Source organism: Sinocyclocheilus anshuiensis, unplaced genomic scaffold, assembly GCF_001515605.1.
Source record: "Sinocyclocheilus anshuiensis isolate Anshui unplaced genomic scaffold, SAMN03320099.WGS_v1.1 scaffold71, whole genome shotgun sequence".
Lineage (NCBI taxonomy): Eukaryota > Metazoa > Chordata > Actinopteri > Cypriniformes > Cyprinidae > Sinocyclocheilus > Sinocyclocheilus anshuiensis.
In genome coordinates, this window is record NW_015548203.1 from 208,651 (window position 1) to 228,391 (window position 19,741).

At 37.7% G+C, this 19,741-nt stretch overlaps 1 protein-coding gene across 1 annotated transcript in view; it reads right to left on the bottom strand.

Moving 5' to 3' along the window:
• Nucleotides 1–19,741, bottom strand: part of tbc1d22b (TBC1 domain family, member 22B) — a 52,257-nt gene that overhangs the window by 10,941 nt on the left and 21,575 nt on the right. Inside the window, exons 8-11 of the mRNA XM_016440108.1 lie at nucleotides 18,883–18,997; nucleotides 9,833–9,939; nucleotides 7,350–7,425; nucleotides 4,303–4,430 (exon numbers count right to left, since the gene is read on the bottom strand). Coding sequence (XP_016295594.1) covers nucleotides 4,303–4,430; nucleotides 7,350–7,425; nucleotides 9,833–9,939; nucleotides 18,883–18,997 — 426 coding nt within the window. The remainder of the gene's footprint in view (nucleotides 1–4,302; nucleotides 4,431–7,349; nucleotides 7,426–9,832; nucleotides 9,940–18,882; nucleotides 18,998–19,741) is intronic.

Here is a 19,741-nt window from a genome sequence, read left to right on the forward strand (position 1 = left end):
TAAAAAACCACCAAAAAAAAAAAAAAACAGTCGTGGATCATCCAAGTAACCACACACAGTATTAAGAACAAAGGGTTCCCAAACTTTTGAAGGGTGTTATTTGAATAATTTCAGCTATTTTTTTGTCTTGTGGACTATATGTAAATATCTTTAATGTAAAATATCTTACTTAGGACAGTACTAACTAAAAAAAATAACGTGCATTTTGTATGATCTCTCTTATTTTGTTAAAATTATTCACATTATCACAGATGATCCTTCAGAAATCATTCTAATATGGTGATCTGCTGATCAATAAAAATGTCTTATTATTGTCAGTGTTGAAAATGTCTTATTGTCAATGTTGAAAACAAAGTTGAAAGTTGTGCTTTTAATAAAAACATGCTTTTTTTTAGGATTCTTTGATGAATAGAAAGTTTAATAGGATTTATGTTGAAATGCAAATTTTTTGTAACATTATAAATGCCTTTACAGTCACTTTTAATCAATTGAATGCATCCTTGCTGAATAAAGCTCAATTCTTTCAACAATTATACTGTTTCTCCTTTTTCAATCTATAGTGGACTAAGTATACTACAAGTACCGTAGTATTGACATGTATGACATTATCACTGCACTATGGTACTGAAAGAGTACTTGTTTGTTTGTAAGGAATAAGAAAAAGGCAGAAAAGACTGCTAAAGAGAGAAAGAAGAGATAGGAAGCCTTAAAGAGGATTGAAGACTAAGCAAACAAAAGCAGAAGAAAGAAGTGTTCATGATTAAGTCCTCTTTCCCATAAGAACGCATTCGACATGGGGTTATTCACAGCCAAGCATTCCCTCCTCCACCTCTCAACAGAAGTCATCTCACTAATGGAGGGGACGTGAGATGCAGATGCTTCAGAACATCAGTCAGACATTAACATGACTTTCCTTTTTGTCTTCACAGCTCTTTCTCTCTCTCCTTCTTCATTTCTTTCACCCACATCTCTTTCTTTCTGGCCTGGGCTCTTTGTGCACCTCTAATTGATCTTGAGGAGTGAGTCTTTGTGCCAAACCTGCAATTACAGGAGGGACCTGATAAAGGAGCCCAGGAGAAGTTGAGGCTCTTTTCTCTGCCTTTTTGGACAAAACGCCCTCATCTAATCAACTTGCTCTGGTCCGCCGAACATGCAACATGTGTCTGCTCACTGGATAATGCCAATGAATGTATTAATTAACAATTAATCAGGAACATATTATTCAGTGTTATCAGAAAAGCCTAAAGTGTCATTTGAACAATGGTAGTTTAATACAAAATGACAATAAAAAAGACTGTAATTAATGCTAGATGGCAACATGAAATCAAAATGTACCCAATCTGCTTGTCTTACTGTGCACGCTTCATCAGTCCATGTTATCATAATGAAAAAATTAAAAATACAAAATGTTTTTAAGCTCATTACGCTGTCACAATAAGTAATGGCTGAGCTCATGAATATTAACTGGATCATGCAGATGCTGCTACATAACTGGCCTGCCCACTCAGGTAATTTAATGAATATTCATGAGTTAGCTCTATTCGAAGTTTTGCTTTATATGCACCTCTTGCCAATGCAGCATCGAGCTACTTTATATTTTACATGGCCTTTAACATTTTAAAACAAATGTATTCTAACACAAATCTCCAAGGTATATTGAAATGAAGATAAAGTCTATAGTATTTGTTGTTTTATGAGTCAAAACTGTAAAGTCAAGAATTTAACATCACAAATAAAATGTGAAAAACTGATGCAAGCAAGAACGTGTATCTAGTGAAAGATATAATGTACACTACTGGTCAAAAGTTTGAAATAATTAAGATTTTTAAAATATTTTTGAAAGAAGGCAATAATAACTCACCAAGGCTGCATTTATTTGATTAAAAATACAATAAAAACAGTAACATTGTTAAAAAAAAAAAGCAATTTAAAAAGAACCGTTTTATTTATGTTTTATTTTAATATCCTGTGATCGCAGAGAGGAATTACTCATGACATTAATACATTTATTGCATCTAGCCATTTATAATGTTACAAAAGATTTCTACTTTTTTTAAACGTTCTATTCATTAAAGAATCCTGAAAAAAAATTCACGGTTTCTACAAAAACATTAGGCAGCAAAAACTCTTTTCAAAACTGATGAAAATTCAGCTTGTCATCACAGGGATAAATTACATATTAAAAAATATTCAAATAGAAAAGTTCTTTTAAATTATAATTTTTCACAATATTACAGTTTTTACTGCATTTTATCATCAAACAATTACAACCTTTAACTGATCATATACAGTAATATTAATTACCAAACAACACTGAATATTCCGTTATATTTTGTATTCTGACATACATCACATTACACAAGGTAAATGCATTGTGAATGCACAAGGTTTAGGCCCTTTCTAAGGATTTGTTCTGAGGTAAAACAGCACATTTTTTACTAAACAATTGATCTGCATGTCTCTCTTTGATCTATCATTAAATTTGCATACATTGGTGTGTGAAGGAAGCAGGGCAGGTCACAAGAGATAGTTTAAGCATGGCTTAACCTTGAAAACACATACATCATGGCTCAGTTTCTCTCTGTGTGTTACGCTGGCCTCATTGACACACTTCCCGTGACGTGGGTGAATGCCACCTTTCCTGCTCGCCCCGACCCTGACCTTGCTGTGAAAAACGCCTGAGGAAATAAAGACCAAAAAAAAAAATCTGGAACTGTGAAATAAGAACAGATGGAAAATAACCTGGAGGAAAACTGTGCTCGTCAAGCAAGCTCGTCGACATTCAGTAATTTTTTTTCTTACAAAATGTACAAATATGTATAAGAAAAATTGTGTCAAAATCTGTAAAAGGTGTTTTATATGTTGCCTTTAAGGGGCTGATGATCCAAAATGCCCATCAATAATGTTTGGCAACATCACTGATTCAAAACGAACAGAAGCAAATGACATGCAAGCGTGCATAATGGTTCACCGCACGCCATTTCCTCTCTCGGATTGCACCTGTCACCTGACAACTATTCCCCTTTATCCAATAAAACCCACCTTGTGGAAACGGATCCATGTCAAAACGCCATGCATGAGAGATGGAGCGGCAGATAGACGGAGGCAGATGTAAAGGACAAAGAAATGAGCAAGGAGATATATAAAAAGGAAGTCTGAGAAAGGACATGCAGAAGGGACACTAAAGTAAATCAGTGGAAGGAAACTCTTCAAAAGAATATTAATGAATGACAGGAATACGAGCAGTGCACACCTTTTTGCCATTTTAACAAGAAAAAAAAAATGTATGAGCAGCGTGGTCTTCAAGGACGTGCTACCCATAACCTCTCAAGCGTTTGAAAAATGATTTGAAGATCAGCTATCATTCATGGAAGTCTGCATTCTTCCTGGAAACCACGTAATGGGAGGTGACATAGGGGTGTAAAAAGGCATCAATTATGGAATTTAATAATCAATTATAATTACCAAAATTAAAGTATACTAAATAAAAATAACAAGTGGACAATTACCCATAACATACAGCAAAAACAACCCAGGAGTCATTCAAGTATGCATTCTAATATTAATTAGGTGGTATAATGATTATTTCCCAAAAAAGTTGGGGAACAGCAAACTTAGAAATTAGCAACAACAATTACTACACCCCTACTTCATTACAGGCGAATTGTGTAGTCAGCACATTTTAAAAATAATTATGAAGTGCACTAAGGTAACTGACGTGACATGACGTGACGTGACGTGTGACATGTGGCCAAGTATGGTGACCCATACTCGGAATTAGTGCTCTGCATTTACCCATCCAAAGTGCACACACACAGCAGTGAACACACACCATGAACACACACCCGGAGCAGTGGGCAGCCATTTATGCTGCGGCGCCCGGGGAGCAGTTGGGGGTTCGGTGCCTTGCTCAAGGGCACCTCAGTCGTGGTATTGAAGGTGGGAGAGAGCGCTGTACATTCACTCCCCCCACCTACAATCCCTGCCGGTACGAGACTCGAACCCACAACCTTTGGGTTATGAGTCCGACTCTCTAACCGTTAGGCCACGACTTCCCCCTAACTGAATTGAAAAACAAATTCTAAGCACAATTAATTACACTCCCACTAGAGGTTCAAGTTCTGGGCTAGTAACCAAAAGTTTGTGGGTTCAAACACTCAGCTGATCCATGAACCAGCACCACTGTTCTTGATCAAGACACTTAACCCCAGGCCACTTTGAATAAAATCGCCAGATAAATGACAAATTTGACATAGAAGCACATTTTCGGACATGTTTTGGCTGGTGTTGGTGCAGCAGTACCTGGTAGGTGTCCCACAGGCGAATGGTACAGCGCAGCGGCAGCTCCCTCATCAGCAGATTATTCATCCAGCGGAAAGCAAACTGCAGATACTCCACCTCACACTTCTGAAAGTGCACGTGGACATCCTCTGTGGGCGTAAAGAAGAAAGCACAGGGGGGTTATATCCATTTGCTGGTAGTTTCGGCAAAGTGCTGCACTGGGAGTAGCTTTTGTAAACCATGTATGGACCCCCATTGTTTAAAGAAACACTCTGGCCCTGAACTAAGATCACCAGCTATTGTTGAATTCTTCCCACACCTGTTTCACTGAATTAACATTATAGACCCCTAACGTGTGTGTAATTATATTCGATTGAATGGAGAGAGAGAGAGAGAGAGAGAGAGAGAGAGAGAGAGAGATAAGGTTGGGGTGGAAAGGAAAAGTAGGCCTGGTGCTTAGCTCATTGAGAGAGGGATTTTTCTGATAAGCTCTCGTTCAGTCTTTGAACGGAATAAGAATGACTTTCAAAAGCGGCTGTATTGACTAGACTCCTGATAGATATTGATGGAGAAAATGTGACGGGTTTCTGAAAGTACTGAGAACTAAAGTCGGACCTATCAGAAGGAAAATGTAAACTCTTACTGCCACGAATAAAAGCAAAAATAACATTTCAAAAAAAGGTTTTAATAATGAACAATCTTCGAGATGTTACATAAGGGTTGCATCATAATGGATTCAACTAATGGAGTGAGTCATTGGTGTGAGGATTGAACATTATCACAAATTCACTTCTTTCACAATCCCACTTCTTTAAAAAAACAAAACAAAAGGTTTTGCTCATAATGATTCCGATTCCAGCAAACAAAATGAAAGTATAAAATATTTGCAACCAACTTCTTGTGCCATAACATTGAAACCATTGTCATTTTCTGGAAAATATCTTACTTTTTTTTGTTTTTTGGTCCTCCGAGAACAAGAAAAAAAAAAAAGACTAAACTTTCCAGATAAACTTAAAAAAATTTTTTAAGAGCTATCACAAATTGAGGCATTGTACTCGTACTTTGTTTATACATTTAGTTAATACATATTTAAATTCCAATATTTTGTATTGGTTTGAATAAGCCCTAATGCTACTTTATTCACAACTGTTTTAATAATAATAATAAAATAAAAAAAGACATTTGCAAAGTGAATACGTGCAATAAATATAAGAAAAACAACGTTTCGGACAGCATCTCAATTATTTTAGTCTTTATAATGGTTCATAAATTAATGCATAAAAATAGTATTAGTTCTTGAGCAGCAAATCAGCATATCAGAATGATTTCTGAAGGATCACGTGACACTGAAGACTGGAGTAATGATGCTGAAAATTCAGCTTTGCATAATAGCATATAAAATATATTAAAATAGTTGATAAAAACACTTGCCATTTTATTAAAATAGTTGTCATAATATTTCACAATATTACCGTTTTTATTGTATTCTTCATCAAATAAATTCAGCCTTAGCAAGCATAAGAGACTTCATTCATTCAAAAGAAATAATTTTTACAAAAAGTGTATAATTTTGCACTTATTTGTATGCTTTATTAAAATAACTAATAGCTGTCAAACACATTCAATACCAGCCTTAAGGACTGCTAAATATACTCTGTAACATGTTATGTAACATAATTTATCACATGTTAAACAGGGAAGGCGAACAGTTAACATCGATTCAAAACCAGTGCGTTATAATTCACACATGACTACTTATCCACAGCTAAGCTTATTTATCAAGTTGAACGCTGGTCATTTTACTCATTCCAACGTTTAATTAAAAGCACCATTTGGTACATCTACAAGATACTCGCTAGTGTATTTTCCTGACTAGTCTTCTGAAAGTGCGATTTGTTTTCCCTTCACTCCATTCATCTCTCCTCTCAACTCACTTCCATTTGCCTTCACACCCTAATCGCAGGGGCTTATGGGGAATTGATTTCTCTCCTGTGCTCCCCGGCGAGACTGTGGGGTCTGCTATTGCTCACGGTGCTGGTTGATGCTGATGGATGGGAAAGAGGCGCGCGGCGGCTCTCATCGAGAGTTTCAGAGTGGGCTGTTCAGCTTATCACACCAATCACTCCGAACAGGGGAGGAGGCGTCCAGATGGTATAAACACTCTCAAAGAAAAAAAAAAACAGAGGCGGACTAGTGGCATAATGGAAACGTGCGATTCCAAGACACAGAAACGGCCAACGCCATGGGAAAACAAGTCTTTTCCGAGGCGACAAACATGATCGCACCCTGGCAGAAAAACAGCTCCTTGTTGTTTTGAACACTTTGCACTGCTATTTATGGTTCGATACAACTAGTGCACATCATTCTGGAGGGCAAAGGGCAAAAAAGATAGGACCATTTGAGGGCCTCCAGACTTTGCCATTTCGTACTGCCAGTCATGATGTGTTATTTGTGCTAAAGCTTCTGAGGGTGTTAAAAAAAAAAAACCTGACGTGTCGCAAAAAGCAGCTATTCATAGAAACCTGTCAAAACTTTTATGCTCCTCAAAAGAACAACAGCTACAACAAGTGAAAAAGAAATAAATATATCTACGAGTACAGCTTTGTTGAAATGTCAAAAACAAAGTGCAAAAACTGATTTCTTTTAAGTAGCTTCAAAGGTAACTTGCTTGGTGACCAGGACCAACTACCCCAAACATTTGAAATATCAGTTTCACTTAAATATTACAATTTTGTAAACATTTACTCATTCTGATGTCGTTGCAAATTGTTTGAATGATCAAATGAGAAATTTGAAAGAATGTTTACGCTGCTCTTTTGTCACAATGAAAGCATACAGCGACCAGGGTCTGTTCAATTCCAAAACACAATTTAATTTGAAAATGTTCATTTTTATGAAACTTATATTTATTCAACTTAATTTTGTTTTTCAGTATATAGCGGTTCTGAGATTTTTTTTTATAATGAACAAGAGGAAGCAAATTATCAAAATTCTTATTTTTACACAAACAATTACTTTAATTCCATGAAGCGTGAAAGGAATTGATGTGTTTGTCAACATGATCTTACCATCTATTCTGCTAACGAGCTCTTCCAGCGCCTTCACTTTAATCTGAATCCCAGGCTGGGCAAATGTGTAGTTGTCCTGATAGAGAAAAACAAAGGCAGAATTTAGAACATGGATAATTATTCTGTCAACTCACTAAGGCTCTTTCACAGGACTTATATAAGAGCTTCAATTGCTCAATATAAGCATCGTGTGCCACTTTGACCTACATGACATGAAAAGCTCTGCAATCAGTGTTATGGAAGGACAATTTTTATTCTACGTGGTAATTGTTAAAACTAAACATGTAAAAATGCTTTTAAGAGACCTCAAATAAACAATAAGTGTTATCATTTATAGACTGCTTACAAAAAAATAGTTGGCTGTGTGTTGAAAGGTTTAAAAGAAGCAGAGTTGAAAAATAAAATACAATAAAATAAAAATTAAATTAAATATAAAATAATAAAATAAAATAAATAGTTAAAGAAAAAGAAGAAAATAAAAGAAGAAAAAGAAAACAGTAATGACAAGGGTTAGGATTTATTAACTGCTTGTGCAAAAATGTAAATAAAATAAAAAGTAAGAGAAAACAGTAACAACAAATGTAAAAAATAAAATAAAAAATAAAATAAATAAAATAAAGAGAAAACAATACCAACAATGGTAAAGTAAAATAAAATTGAAAACATAAAAAGAAGAAAGAGAAAACTAACAACAATGGTAAAATAAAATAAAGAAAGAAAACAGTAACAACAATGGTAAAGTAAAATAAATTGAAAAAAAAAAAAAAGAAGGAAAACAGTAACAACAATGGTAAAATAATAAATAAAATAATAATAAATAAAATAAAATGAAATAAAAAGCAAGTTACTGACACCTCTGATGCATGGCTTGGTACCAGGTGATTAACTGTAGGAACTGTGGGCACAATATCGTCACATTTATCGTTATTTTGTAACTAATGTTGTTCCGTCTCTCTATCTCTGTTCCTCATCCCTTGTGGGTCATTAAGGGCCAGTGGCCGTCTGCGGCTCGTGTGTTAGCCCAGGGGGACGACTGCATAGGAAGACACATTCTGTGTTCTGCCCTTCAGCTCGGCTCCACTCAGCCAATGAGCACATCACAGAGCGGCCCACGGGACAACCTGACTGCGGCCTGCATCTGACCCTTGCTCCCGCCTGCAGATGAGTGCGCTCACACGCTCGCCTCACTCTAACAGAGGGCCGTTCTCAAGGGAACACAGCCAAAGATCTGAATCCCCCTAGCTTAAACGTCCTAGCTTCAAGTTCCTCTCTAAGTTTTTATGTCTCTCTCCCCTAGGCGGGTAAGTGTCTTATCCTCTAGGGCTTAAGCACAACAAAGTCAGTGCCTTTTTTCAGTCTTTCAGAAAGTCTTTTTTTTTATTGCATTGGATTCAACTTGTCTCTGGCTTTTGGAAAAGAACAAAAGGACAGGATGACCACTACAGGGTTTAGTTTTAATAAAAAGACACTGAAGAGATACTGTCCTCAGGGAACTGCAGATGGACCAAGAAGGTCTATAATGCCTGGAGAAAGCTATTACCGTTACTGTCTTAATGGCAGTAGCTCTGCTGGTGCATAATGTATTTTAATTGAATTTTGTGACGTATGGGATAATTATTATTAAGAAATAAAGAAGAGAAATAAAAATAAGGAATAAGATGATGATGACACAAATCAAATGAAATTAAAATTTGAAAATTATTTAAAATTTATAAGAAATATTAGTAACAGTATACCAACAAAAAATATTTTTTCGAAAAATTATTTTGAATACTATTATTATTATTATTATGAGGAGGAGGAGGAAAAACAAGAGGAAGAAAAAAAGAATTTGGCTTCCATTAAATAAAAGAAGGGATAAGAATAAGAAAGTAAGATAAGAAAAACACAGACATGAATGACATGAATGAAATTAAATCTAAGTATAAATGTATTTATATATTTATATATGTTCATAGTAGGACATTATATAAATATTAACAGTAGCAATAAAAAGATTATGATGATGATGAAGAAAAGAATACTTTTTCTCCTTTGAATAAAATAAAATAACAGTAACAACAATAAAAAAGATTACTATTATTATTATTATTAGAAATGTTATAGAAATAAAAAGGAATAAGAAGATAAAAAGAAATAAGAAAAACGATGATGGCATGAATAAAATGTATTATACATTTGTTTATATATGAATTTTTAAATTCCATAAAATATTCAGAGTAACAATACATAGATAATTATTTTGATAAAGAGGAAGAAAAAGAAACAATGACAAGAGTGAAATTAAATAGTTAGGATTGATAAACTGCTTGTGCAAACTAAAATAAAATAGTATAAAATATAAAAATATATATAAAAAAAAATGAAATAAAAAATAAAATAAAATAATTAGAACGAATGGCTACTTTTGAATGGAAATCACTGGAGAACGATGGTTAAGACATCTCCCATCTAACCAGTCAAACCTCAAGTGGAACAAATACCTGTATCCCATCCAGCAATTTGCTCATGCACCAAAAGCTGTCGGCTTCAATGTTTCGTTGCGTATCCAGAGGCAAGCTTGCCATTTCGAAATTTTCCACGTCTTCCTCTAAGGAAAAGAAGACACACAAAACACACACACATTCATGTTCGGTCACCAGCAGACCAAACCAACACACATGCTACAGGTGTTCTTAGCAGTCTGTGTTTTCTTGCAGGCGACAGCAGCTCTGGTGTGTGACACGCATCGTATGCACAGACACCACGAAGCCATTAGATCATTAGCCGGCAAACTGCATTCTTTATTCAACACATTCATCAACTCACTTCCTCGCCCCTCTCCCTCCCACCGCAGGCTTCCCCTCGCAGCCATGACCTTTCCCGACTCTTTAAACAGTATGTGCTAAATGATGCTGATACACACATTATGCCCCAGAGAGCCAGACCTGGCTGGAAGAGACTTCTGTGTGCCACTCCACTCACCCACCGCACAACTAATGTAGTCCTCCATCTCTTGATCTCTCTCTCTTGCTCTTTTCTTAATAAGGATGGAGGGATTGGGGAGGGGAAGGAAGGACAAGGAGCTATTTTGATGAAGCACTGAGTAAAGAGAAAGAGAGAGAGAGCGCTCTATGCATGTTTGCATGCAGCTTGCGCATCGCCAAAGCAATTCAGTCAATCACGCGACTGTTACTGCGGTACATGAGAGCTGAAATATAGATAGGAAAGAAGGTCAGATCCAAGGTCGAAGACACAATGAAGAATACATGCTCTCGAACGATCGTAGATACTCAACTGAAGACCATGTTGACAATCTCTGCTGAGGTCTGTGGTTAGAGACAAAATCAAACTGACTGTAAACAGTAAACTACTAGGCGCATAAACCTACGTACTCTACCTTTCAAAAGTTTGGGGTTAGTACGTTTTTTTTCCCCAATAAATTAATACTTTTATTTTGCAAGGATGCATTCAATTGATCAAAAGTGACAATAAAGACATTTGTTTCTTAATGTTTCAAAAGATTTCTATTTGAAATAAATGCTGTTCTTTTCATCAAAGAATCCTGAAAACAATGCATCATGGTTTGCACAAAAATATTAGGCTGTATTAATATTAAGTTAAATAAAATATTAAACCGTTTTCAACATTGATTAGAATAAGAAATGTTTCTTGAGCAGTAAATCAGCATATTAAAATTAGGGATGCACCGATCCCACTTTTTCCAGTACTCGCCCGATACCGATACTTTTATTTTTGGTACTTGCCGATACCGAGTACCGATACCGATATTTTTATGGTTCTGTTGTTGGTGTTTCTTTGTTTGAATATGGCGTTGATCACATGCTGTGTGGTATCGGCGTTTGCAGGAGACCAGTATCGGGCCCGATAGGGTGCATCCCTAATTAAAATGATTTCTGAAGGATCGCGTGACACTGAAGACAGAATGACTCCTGAAAAATCAGTTTTGAATCACAGGAATAACATTTGAAATATATTAAATAGAAAAATGTTATTTTCAATTATAATAATACTTTACAATATTACTGATTTACTGTATTTTTGATCAAATAAATACAGCCTTCATAAGCATAAGAAACTTTCAAAAACATCTTATAAATATTATCCAATACCTTTGAATGGTAGCATACTTTCTTCTGAAAACCCCCAAAAGCAAGTCATACAGGTTTGGAATGACATGAAGGTGAGTAAATGTTGACTGAATTTTGATTTTTGAGTGAGCTCAAAGTGAACTTTGAGTGATCTTTTTTTATGTAAGTGTGTAATTACACCAAATGAAACTGCATAAGTGCAAAAATAAAAGACCCCTTATGTTTGTTGATCATGTGCACATTTTTATGCCTTGCAAACTAATGCATTTGGTTTTCTGTGATAAACATTTAGCTGATTAAAATGTCATCAAGAAAACATTATCTAGCTAGATAACAAAGATGACAATGGAAATTAAAAATAAATTGTTGCAACCAGTTTTAATATCCAAAAACACCTTGAATATATTTAAAAAAACGAATTATTATAAAAATCAAACATATTATTTATGACAAAAATATGCTGTAAAAAAACAGCTTTTTTTTCTTAAATTAGAATTTAATCATGGAGTCTGTTAATTAAGAAAACCTTCAATTAATCAAGTCACAGAATAACAGTTTTTATAAACAATTTACAGAGAAATTTGTATTTACTGAATGTGGCCCACATATGTGAATCAGACTGGTAGCAGGTAAAAACCGGCAAAACCTCTCTGCTCAAACTCTGAGCAAACTGTCAGTAAACCTCTGCATTGCAGCAGGAAGAACAGCTGATGTGGGGCCGAGTGAGAGCCCGGATGGGATTCAAGTAAAAAAAGACGGATGGAGAACGACAGGAAAGAGCTGGCAGGGGGGAAAAAACTGGAAAAGGAAAGTAAATAGCCCTCTTTGACCACAAATGAAGCATGCAGTGCCCTGCCGGTCATGGGCCGGGCCATATGTCACTGGCCGCAGCACTGGAGAGATTCCTGATCCATTTAGCTCTCCACATTTCCACATCACTCCAAAGCTTTGGACACACACACACACACACACACACACACAGAGTTGCTGCATAAAGCGGCTTTACAGAATGCAGGAGAAATCCTGTTTGTGGCACAAAGAGAGGCTTTGCCACCCTGTTCTCTGACCCCGTGGAGAAAAAGGGGATTATTGTGCCGTGTGCGAGTATAAGCGACCTGAGAGATCATTCAATAATCACGAGTCAAGTCTGCAACTCGTGAAACAAATCACTGTTCATTCAGGTCGTTCCTCCATGTCTCAGGTTGAGCATTAAATGATGCATATTATAGAGCTCAAACTCTAAAAGCGGATTGGATGAGCCATGTTCAAAGCCGTTTATAAAATATGCCGACAGGCGCACACCTGGTGACCGCACATCAATTGAATTCTTTATGAAAGTAATAGTTCACCCAAAATCCATGATTTTCTCATTCCAAACTCATACGATGACTTCTGTGGAAAACAACAAGAGTAATTTGTGTTGAACAGGTTGCTATGTTGCATACAACTGCAATAAACAGGGACTGGAGCTTTCAAACTTAAAAAAATTAGGTTAATATGACTCATGCAACTTTATTTCAAATCTTTCAAGCCATATAACATTTTTGTTTGGGCAAATAGACCATAATAAACAAAATGAATCTTGGCATTCACCCTAGCTCTACTTGGCATGTTCATTAGGAGAAGTAGCCATTCGTAACCAATTAGATTGATGAATCAGATGATTCAGTTCACAAAACTGGTCTGAGCAAAGCCCAACGTATACTTCGTATTTTGTTGTTGTTGTTCCGTCTCTTTAATTTTGTTTTCTACTATGAACCATCAGTCCGGGGCCAGCGTTGTGGTACAACTGATTAGTGAAAGTGCAAAACCAAGTCAATGCGCATGTGCGACCGCGCGTACAAAGTACGCAATCGGATGGGTGCATGTGCAGTATACTATTCTGGTGATGAAATTTGGGTTAGGCACACTGTACGTGGACCCTCGCGTATGCGTAATAACCAAAGTGTACTTTGGCCTTAAGTCTTCAACAAATCACAAATTCAAACCAATCTGGTTCTTGTGCTCAACCCACTGATTTAATGATCCGGTCACAACCACTGGAGGAGAAGATTTTCATTGAATAACATAAATTTAAAACTCAAAAAGCTATCAGATAACTTGGAATATAGTGCACAAGCCGTATGGACTAATTTTATGGTGCTTTTTTTTCCAAACTTAAAGGTCCCCTGAAGTGCCTTATTTTATGTGGTGACGTCATTTCAACTGAAACAGGAAGAGAGGGCGGGACATATCGAGCTACATAGAGGTTTCCTGTCGGCTCAGTTTTTGAGTGGACATTGCTGTTCCGATGAGCATGAACGGTATATGAGTTAATCATGCTGAGGCTGTGTAGTTGCAAAAGTGTTTAAAGGGGTCATATGATGCGATTTCAATTTTTCCTTTCTCTTTGGAGTGTTACAAGCTCTTGGTGCATAGAAAGAAGGCGTAGCTTTTATTCTCGCTGTAGTATTGTTGTTGCCGCCGCTGCCATGTCGTGAAGGCGCTGTGCGATTCCTTATGAAAGTGAAACTACTTTGTTTGGCCTTCCAAAAGAAAACGATATCTGCTTCGTCATGCCTAGAGCTGATCCGTGCTGGTGGCTGAGGAAATACTACAACTTTGTGCTGTGAATCACCGGATCGGCTTTCACCGGGGACGAAGCGGAGTCCAGCTCGGGGTCGTCACATGTGGTTGCTGCAAGCCTGCCGGACCCTCCTTCGTCGAATCCGCCGCCTCTGCTCACTCTAGCCCTCCGGCCGTTCATGATCCGCTCCGTGCCATCGCGTCTCTGGACCAGAGCCAAAGTCCGGATCAGACTGTGTGTGCTGCCGCGGTTTGCATGAAACAATGTGAAACCAGACCTCATTTGAACCAATCGAAAGCATATTTACACTGTCTGAATCGTTCCCTATCACCTACATTGTGCACTTCGAGCCATTCACTGTACATGAAAATGCTACACTGTGAACAAGCGACCGATCTCAGCCACTTCAGCGTCTATTTATAGTGCAGGGGGCGGGCGCTTCAGATTCTAGAGAGCATTTGATTGGTCAGAAGATTTGATGAGAAGATGAAGTACGATGTGACGTCAAAAAAATCGTTGAGCCGTTTTGGCGTAAGTGACGAACTGCAAGCTTTGAATGCTTTTATCTTATAAATGCGAATTTTGTCAGTGTTTTGGAGCACACTGCCTTATAGATAACCTTAAGACTAACATATTGATACTAACACCCAAAAAAACTTTAATTTTGATTTCATGGGGACTTTAAAGCTCCAGTTGCCAACTGTATGGAAAAGAGTGCCAGATTGATTCTTCACTGATTCATTCAACAACTGATTCATTCTTTTTCACACATGACACGTCAGTCATACAGATTTGGATTGACATGTGATTTTACCCTCGTGTCATGTTGCTCAGATTAAACTCTAATGGCCATTGCACACAGAGTCCGAATTTTTCGTCCGAAATTTTTGCACGTTGAAAAAATAAATACAACCTCGCGTTGTGCCAATCACGTTTACACACTGCCTCCGAAACTTTCGTCCGTCATAAAAAAATTCGGATCGGCTTCGATTTTCTGCATTTTTCACATCCGTAGCAAGCATTTTGAGAGGTGTTTTGACAATTCAGAGCCACTGTACAAGCGAATGGCAAAATACAGAATGGCGATTGTCAAGTTCATCCACTTCGTCTCGCAGCACAAAGCACTGTAAAGATCCTTGCACACGGAGTTCACAGAAATTGGTGGTCTTCTTTTTAATATGTGGCTCTAGTATCGCTAGCAAAGCATCAAACTGAGCCACTGACATCCTGAAGTAAACTTTGAATCGCCCGGGATAATCCCGATGCTCTTTAATAAGGAGGGGGAACTCTCCTTCCTCTCTATCCACCTTTTTCTTCAACGCGGAAGTAAGCCTATGGGTGAGAATTCTGGACCATTAACCGCTATAGGTAAATAACGAGGAGAATAACAACGTGCAGTAAACGATAAAACTGTTTGCACTACAAACCAGTGTGTTCATAAATAAGATAATACATTAAAATAATATGATAAGACACACCAATTTTCAATATCAAGCAGCAAAACGAACTGTTTTGTACAGCTAAAAATAGCTGGATGCAGACGAGACCGGAAGCCAGACCCATAGAATTTACAAATGGCTGCGCCCATTTTTACGACAAGAAAAAGGTGGATATCTCGGGATTGGATGGACCCAATATTTCCTTTCTTTTTCTCTTTTTAAGAAACGAGAAGAACAAAATCATCCTCACTGCTTGAAGACTCAATTTAGTACTGTTTTGCGAATTTTTTCGCAACAGATTAATTAATATGCATCGGACTCAGTGTGTGTAAGGTTTCTGTGCGTGACGAATTTTTAGGATGACGAATACGAAAAAACACATACGAAAATTTCGGACTCCGTGTGCAAGGATCAAGAATCAGCAAATTCAGTTCACAAAGCTGCTCTGAATGAGTCATTCACAAAATCACAAATTCAAACCAAACTTGGTCTTGAGGTTTTAAGCTTAATTCACTGATTTAATGGTCCAGTCGCAACAACTAAAGGAGAAGATTTTCAGTTGATACCTTTGAAATTTCAACCTCACAAAGCTATTAAATGACTTGGAATATAGTGCACAAGTGGTATGGACTACCTCTATGGTGCTTTTTGCAATATTACAAAGCTCCAGCCGCCAATTCCATGGAAAAGAGTGAAGATTCATTTTTCACTGACTCATTCAGCGACTGATTCGTTCTTCTCATACAGGTTTGGATTGACATGTGAGTGAGTAAATTACATATTCATTTTTGAATGAACAATTCCTTTAAATAGTCATGTCGCTTGACAACTATAAAAAACCTAGTTTATAAAACAAACTATATTACGGTTATTTTTTGAATATTTTCCATTTTTGTTGAACATTTTCAAGCCACAAAAGCGGTGCATTTGTGATTTTACCCTCTTGCGGCTTATTGTTCAACAACACCACCACCAAACCACAAACTTGTTTCACCCAGACCATTTATCTAATACTAAAACTGCACCTCGAAGGCGCAAATAACAGTCCATAAAACCAGGAAGGCAATAAATAACAAGGTGAGAATATCACACACCCTCTTCAGTAATAAAAAAAAAACAAAGTGTGTGTGTGAGGGAGAATTGAGAGACGGAGACAGGGCATTGATGCTTTACAGAGGAGATTTCCCCGCTGTCCTCTTTGTCTGTCAGGGTAAATGTGATGATTTACCCTTTGAGAATATTCCCTCTCTCTCGGCCACGTCTCTCTCTCCACTTCAAATTCTTCGGCGCATCAATACCAACACTTAAAACCGAAGGGCGCCGTGACTCTCCTTCCTGCCGGCTACTCTTTAAAACGCTACTCGCTGATATTGAGCTAAATGCGAAGCGCCAATACCCTCCTACGCCGTCTCTCTCGGAGGACAGTCTCAGCAGAAAGTTAAAAAGCTCGCAGAGGAGCCCTAGAAAGCCAGTGAGGCGTGCTGGCCAAGAGAAACAGCGCAGCGAAAGTTGGCAAAACGCTGCATATGAGAGCAGGCGAAGCCGTTACAGCCTGCGTTCGCCCTGCGGCCTCGACGACGGGGGTGAAACCCGCATCAGAGGGAGGGCGCTAACCTCGCTCTTTTATCTCCCACTGGCAGCGTGTTGGGATCATGAAGTTCGTTCAGATTTATCGATTGGCGGGTCGAGCCCCCCACCCTGGATCATGAAGTTCGTTCAGATGTATCGATCGGTGGGTCGAGCCCCCCACCGTGTGCTCGGCACCTTCGCAAGCCTCTGTAAACACTTAAATCCAGCCGATCAATGTGGCTCATTCAACCTGCGGCATTGAGTCGCTCGCTCACACACGCGGTGAATCCCAAATGCACACACACACATTCACACAGCCAGCAAACAAATTAGAGATAGAAAGGCCCTGCAGATTGACACGAAGGCGCCGGTATGAAAAATCTGCTTTTCACTAAATGAGCTTTGTGGAGAAACAGAGGGATGAGGAAAAGACAGAGAGCGCGCTGGGCGACAGTCAGAGAGAGAGAGAGAGAGACAGACGTGGGAGAAAAAGATAAATCGATTGGTGATCCAGGTAATCTGTGGGTATGTCCCGGTGTTTGCACTGGTGACATTGCAGCAGCGGCACACCGGAGAGATCAATGAGCCTCCTATTGTTCTTCTGTAATCCTTAACTATCCATAAGTAATTAACCTTCACATGAGAGGACAGGAAATAAATAAGAAGGGAGGGGAAGTCTGCAGGGTGGAGGGAGAATAGCAATGAGGACGAGAACTGGAGAGTCTATTTCCCTCCCTGTCTGTCTCTCTTTTTCTGTCTTCATCTCTTCCTCCATCCAACCATCCATCTATTGATAGACAGACAGATAGAATGATAGAGCGATAGATGGACAAAACAAGTGACAGAACAATTGATAAGAGCAGACAGCACGACAGATAGAACAATATAAAGAACAAAAAGATTAACAGAGTGCTAAAACGATAGACAGAAAGAATGATAGAAAGATAAAGCGAATGATAGAAAGATAGATGTAATTATAGAGAGAACGATATGAGAGAGATAGAGAGAACAATATAACAACAGACAGACAGACATAGATAGAGAACAATATAACGATACAGAAAGAACAATATAACGAGACGGACAGACAGATAGATAGACATATAGACAGATGGTTTGTAGACTTAGACAAAGAATGACAGAACGATAGATAGAACGATCGACAGATAGAACGATCGGTAGATAGAACAATCGGTAGATAGATAGATAGATAGATAGATAGATATATATATATAGATAGATAGATAGATAGACAGGCAGACCACAAAAACAATAAAATGAACGATAGATATAAGGGTAGAAAGGATGATAGATAGATAGATAGATAGATAGATAGGTAGATAGGTAGATAGATAGGTAGATAGATAGATAGAAAGACAGACAGACAGAACGATAAATAGAACGATAGACAAATGGATGTAACAATCTCTGTCTCCCTCTCTCCCCATCTGTCTCTCTCTCTGACCGTCTGCCTGTCTTCTTCCCATCTCCCTTTGTTTCTGTCGGTCACTCTTTCCATCTGTCTCCCTTTCACCATTTGTCTCTTTCTCGGTCTCTCGGTCTCTCACTCTCTCACTGTCTATCTTTCAGAGTTTCTTTCAAAGATAATTAATATTCTGTATTTTTGTGTCTGACATTTTCACAGGATATTGTCAGTTTGTTTACATTTACACAACCATTTTCCAACATCATCTGTCAGATACTGGCCCGTCTGCATCTCTCGGACTCTGCTGGCATATCACACACGTCAATGCGCTATTAGCGGAGCAAACACAACTGATGTGCTCAACCAAAAGAACACATTCAGAAAGGTGAAAAATCGGTCAAACGGACCAACTGATCCAAGTGGAAGGTTATTACACACTTACCCACGAATTCAGAGAGGAAGACCACAAAAAAGGGAGTGACCAGATCATTAATGCCCTGCACGTATCCACTAGCGGGGTGACGGATGGCCCAGATGAACAGAATCCGCTCGAACACCTGAAAAACAAGACAATACCTCTTAATGATTCATTTCTCATAACAAGTGTGATTGTTGTGCAAACCTTTGGCAATTGATGTTGCTTAATTCACTCTTGACAGACCAACAAGTCCACTCATTCGGATACTTGTATTTCCAAATGCAGCTGCATTTCAAGTGCTGTTCCTTTTGGTTTCTGGTTTACAAGTGTTGCACACTCCTCTAGAAGTTACAAACACCACAGCACCCCCTGCTGGTAAGCATCCAATGACACAAAGCTCAGTTAAACCAAAGCATGCTGGCAACATCTATCCAGAACATCATCAGCAAAATTACAGACAACATTTTTCAGTGGTGAAAGGTTTTTGATTGCCTTTTTTATCAACAGAACAAAAAGACAAAAATGAGACAAAAGACAATGAAACAAAAATGATCAGGACAATAATTAAATTTGAATTAAAACACGCTGTTGACAAATATGAGGAGGAAAAAAAAACATTTTAGCTGAAAGAACTGAACTATGGTAAACTAAACTGCTTCAACAGGTTGATTTATAAAATAAAATAAAAAATTTAATGTTAATATTTGAATACAATAAAATGTTAGTTTTGTTACCTAAAATTATTATTTTAATAGGTAAAATGAAATAAAATACTATATAAGACAAAAACTATAACTAAAAACAAAACAAAAACAAAACTATGACTATAAAGAAAAATATGTAAAAAATAAACACTGATAAGGAATAGTAAGCTCTTTCTTGA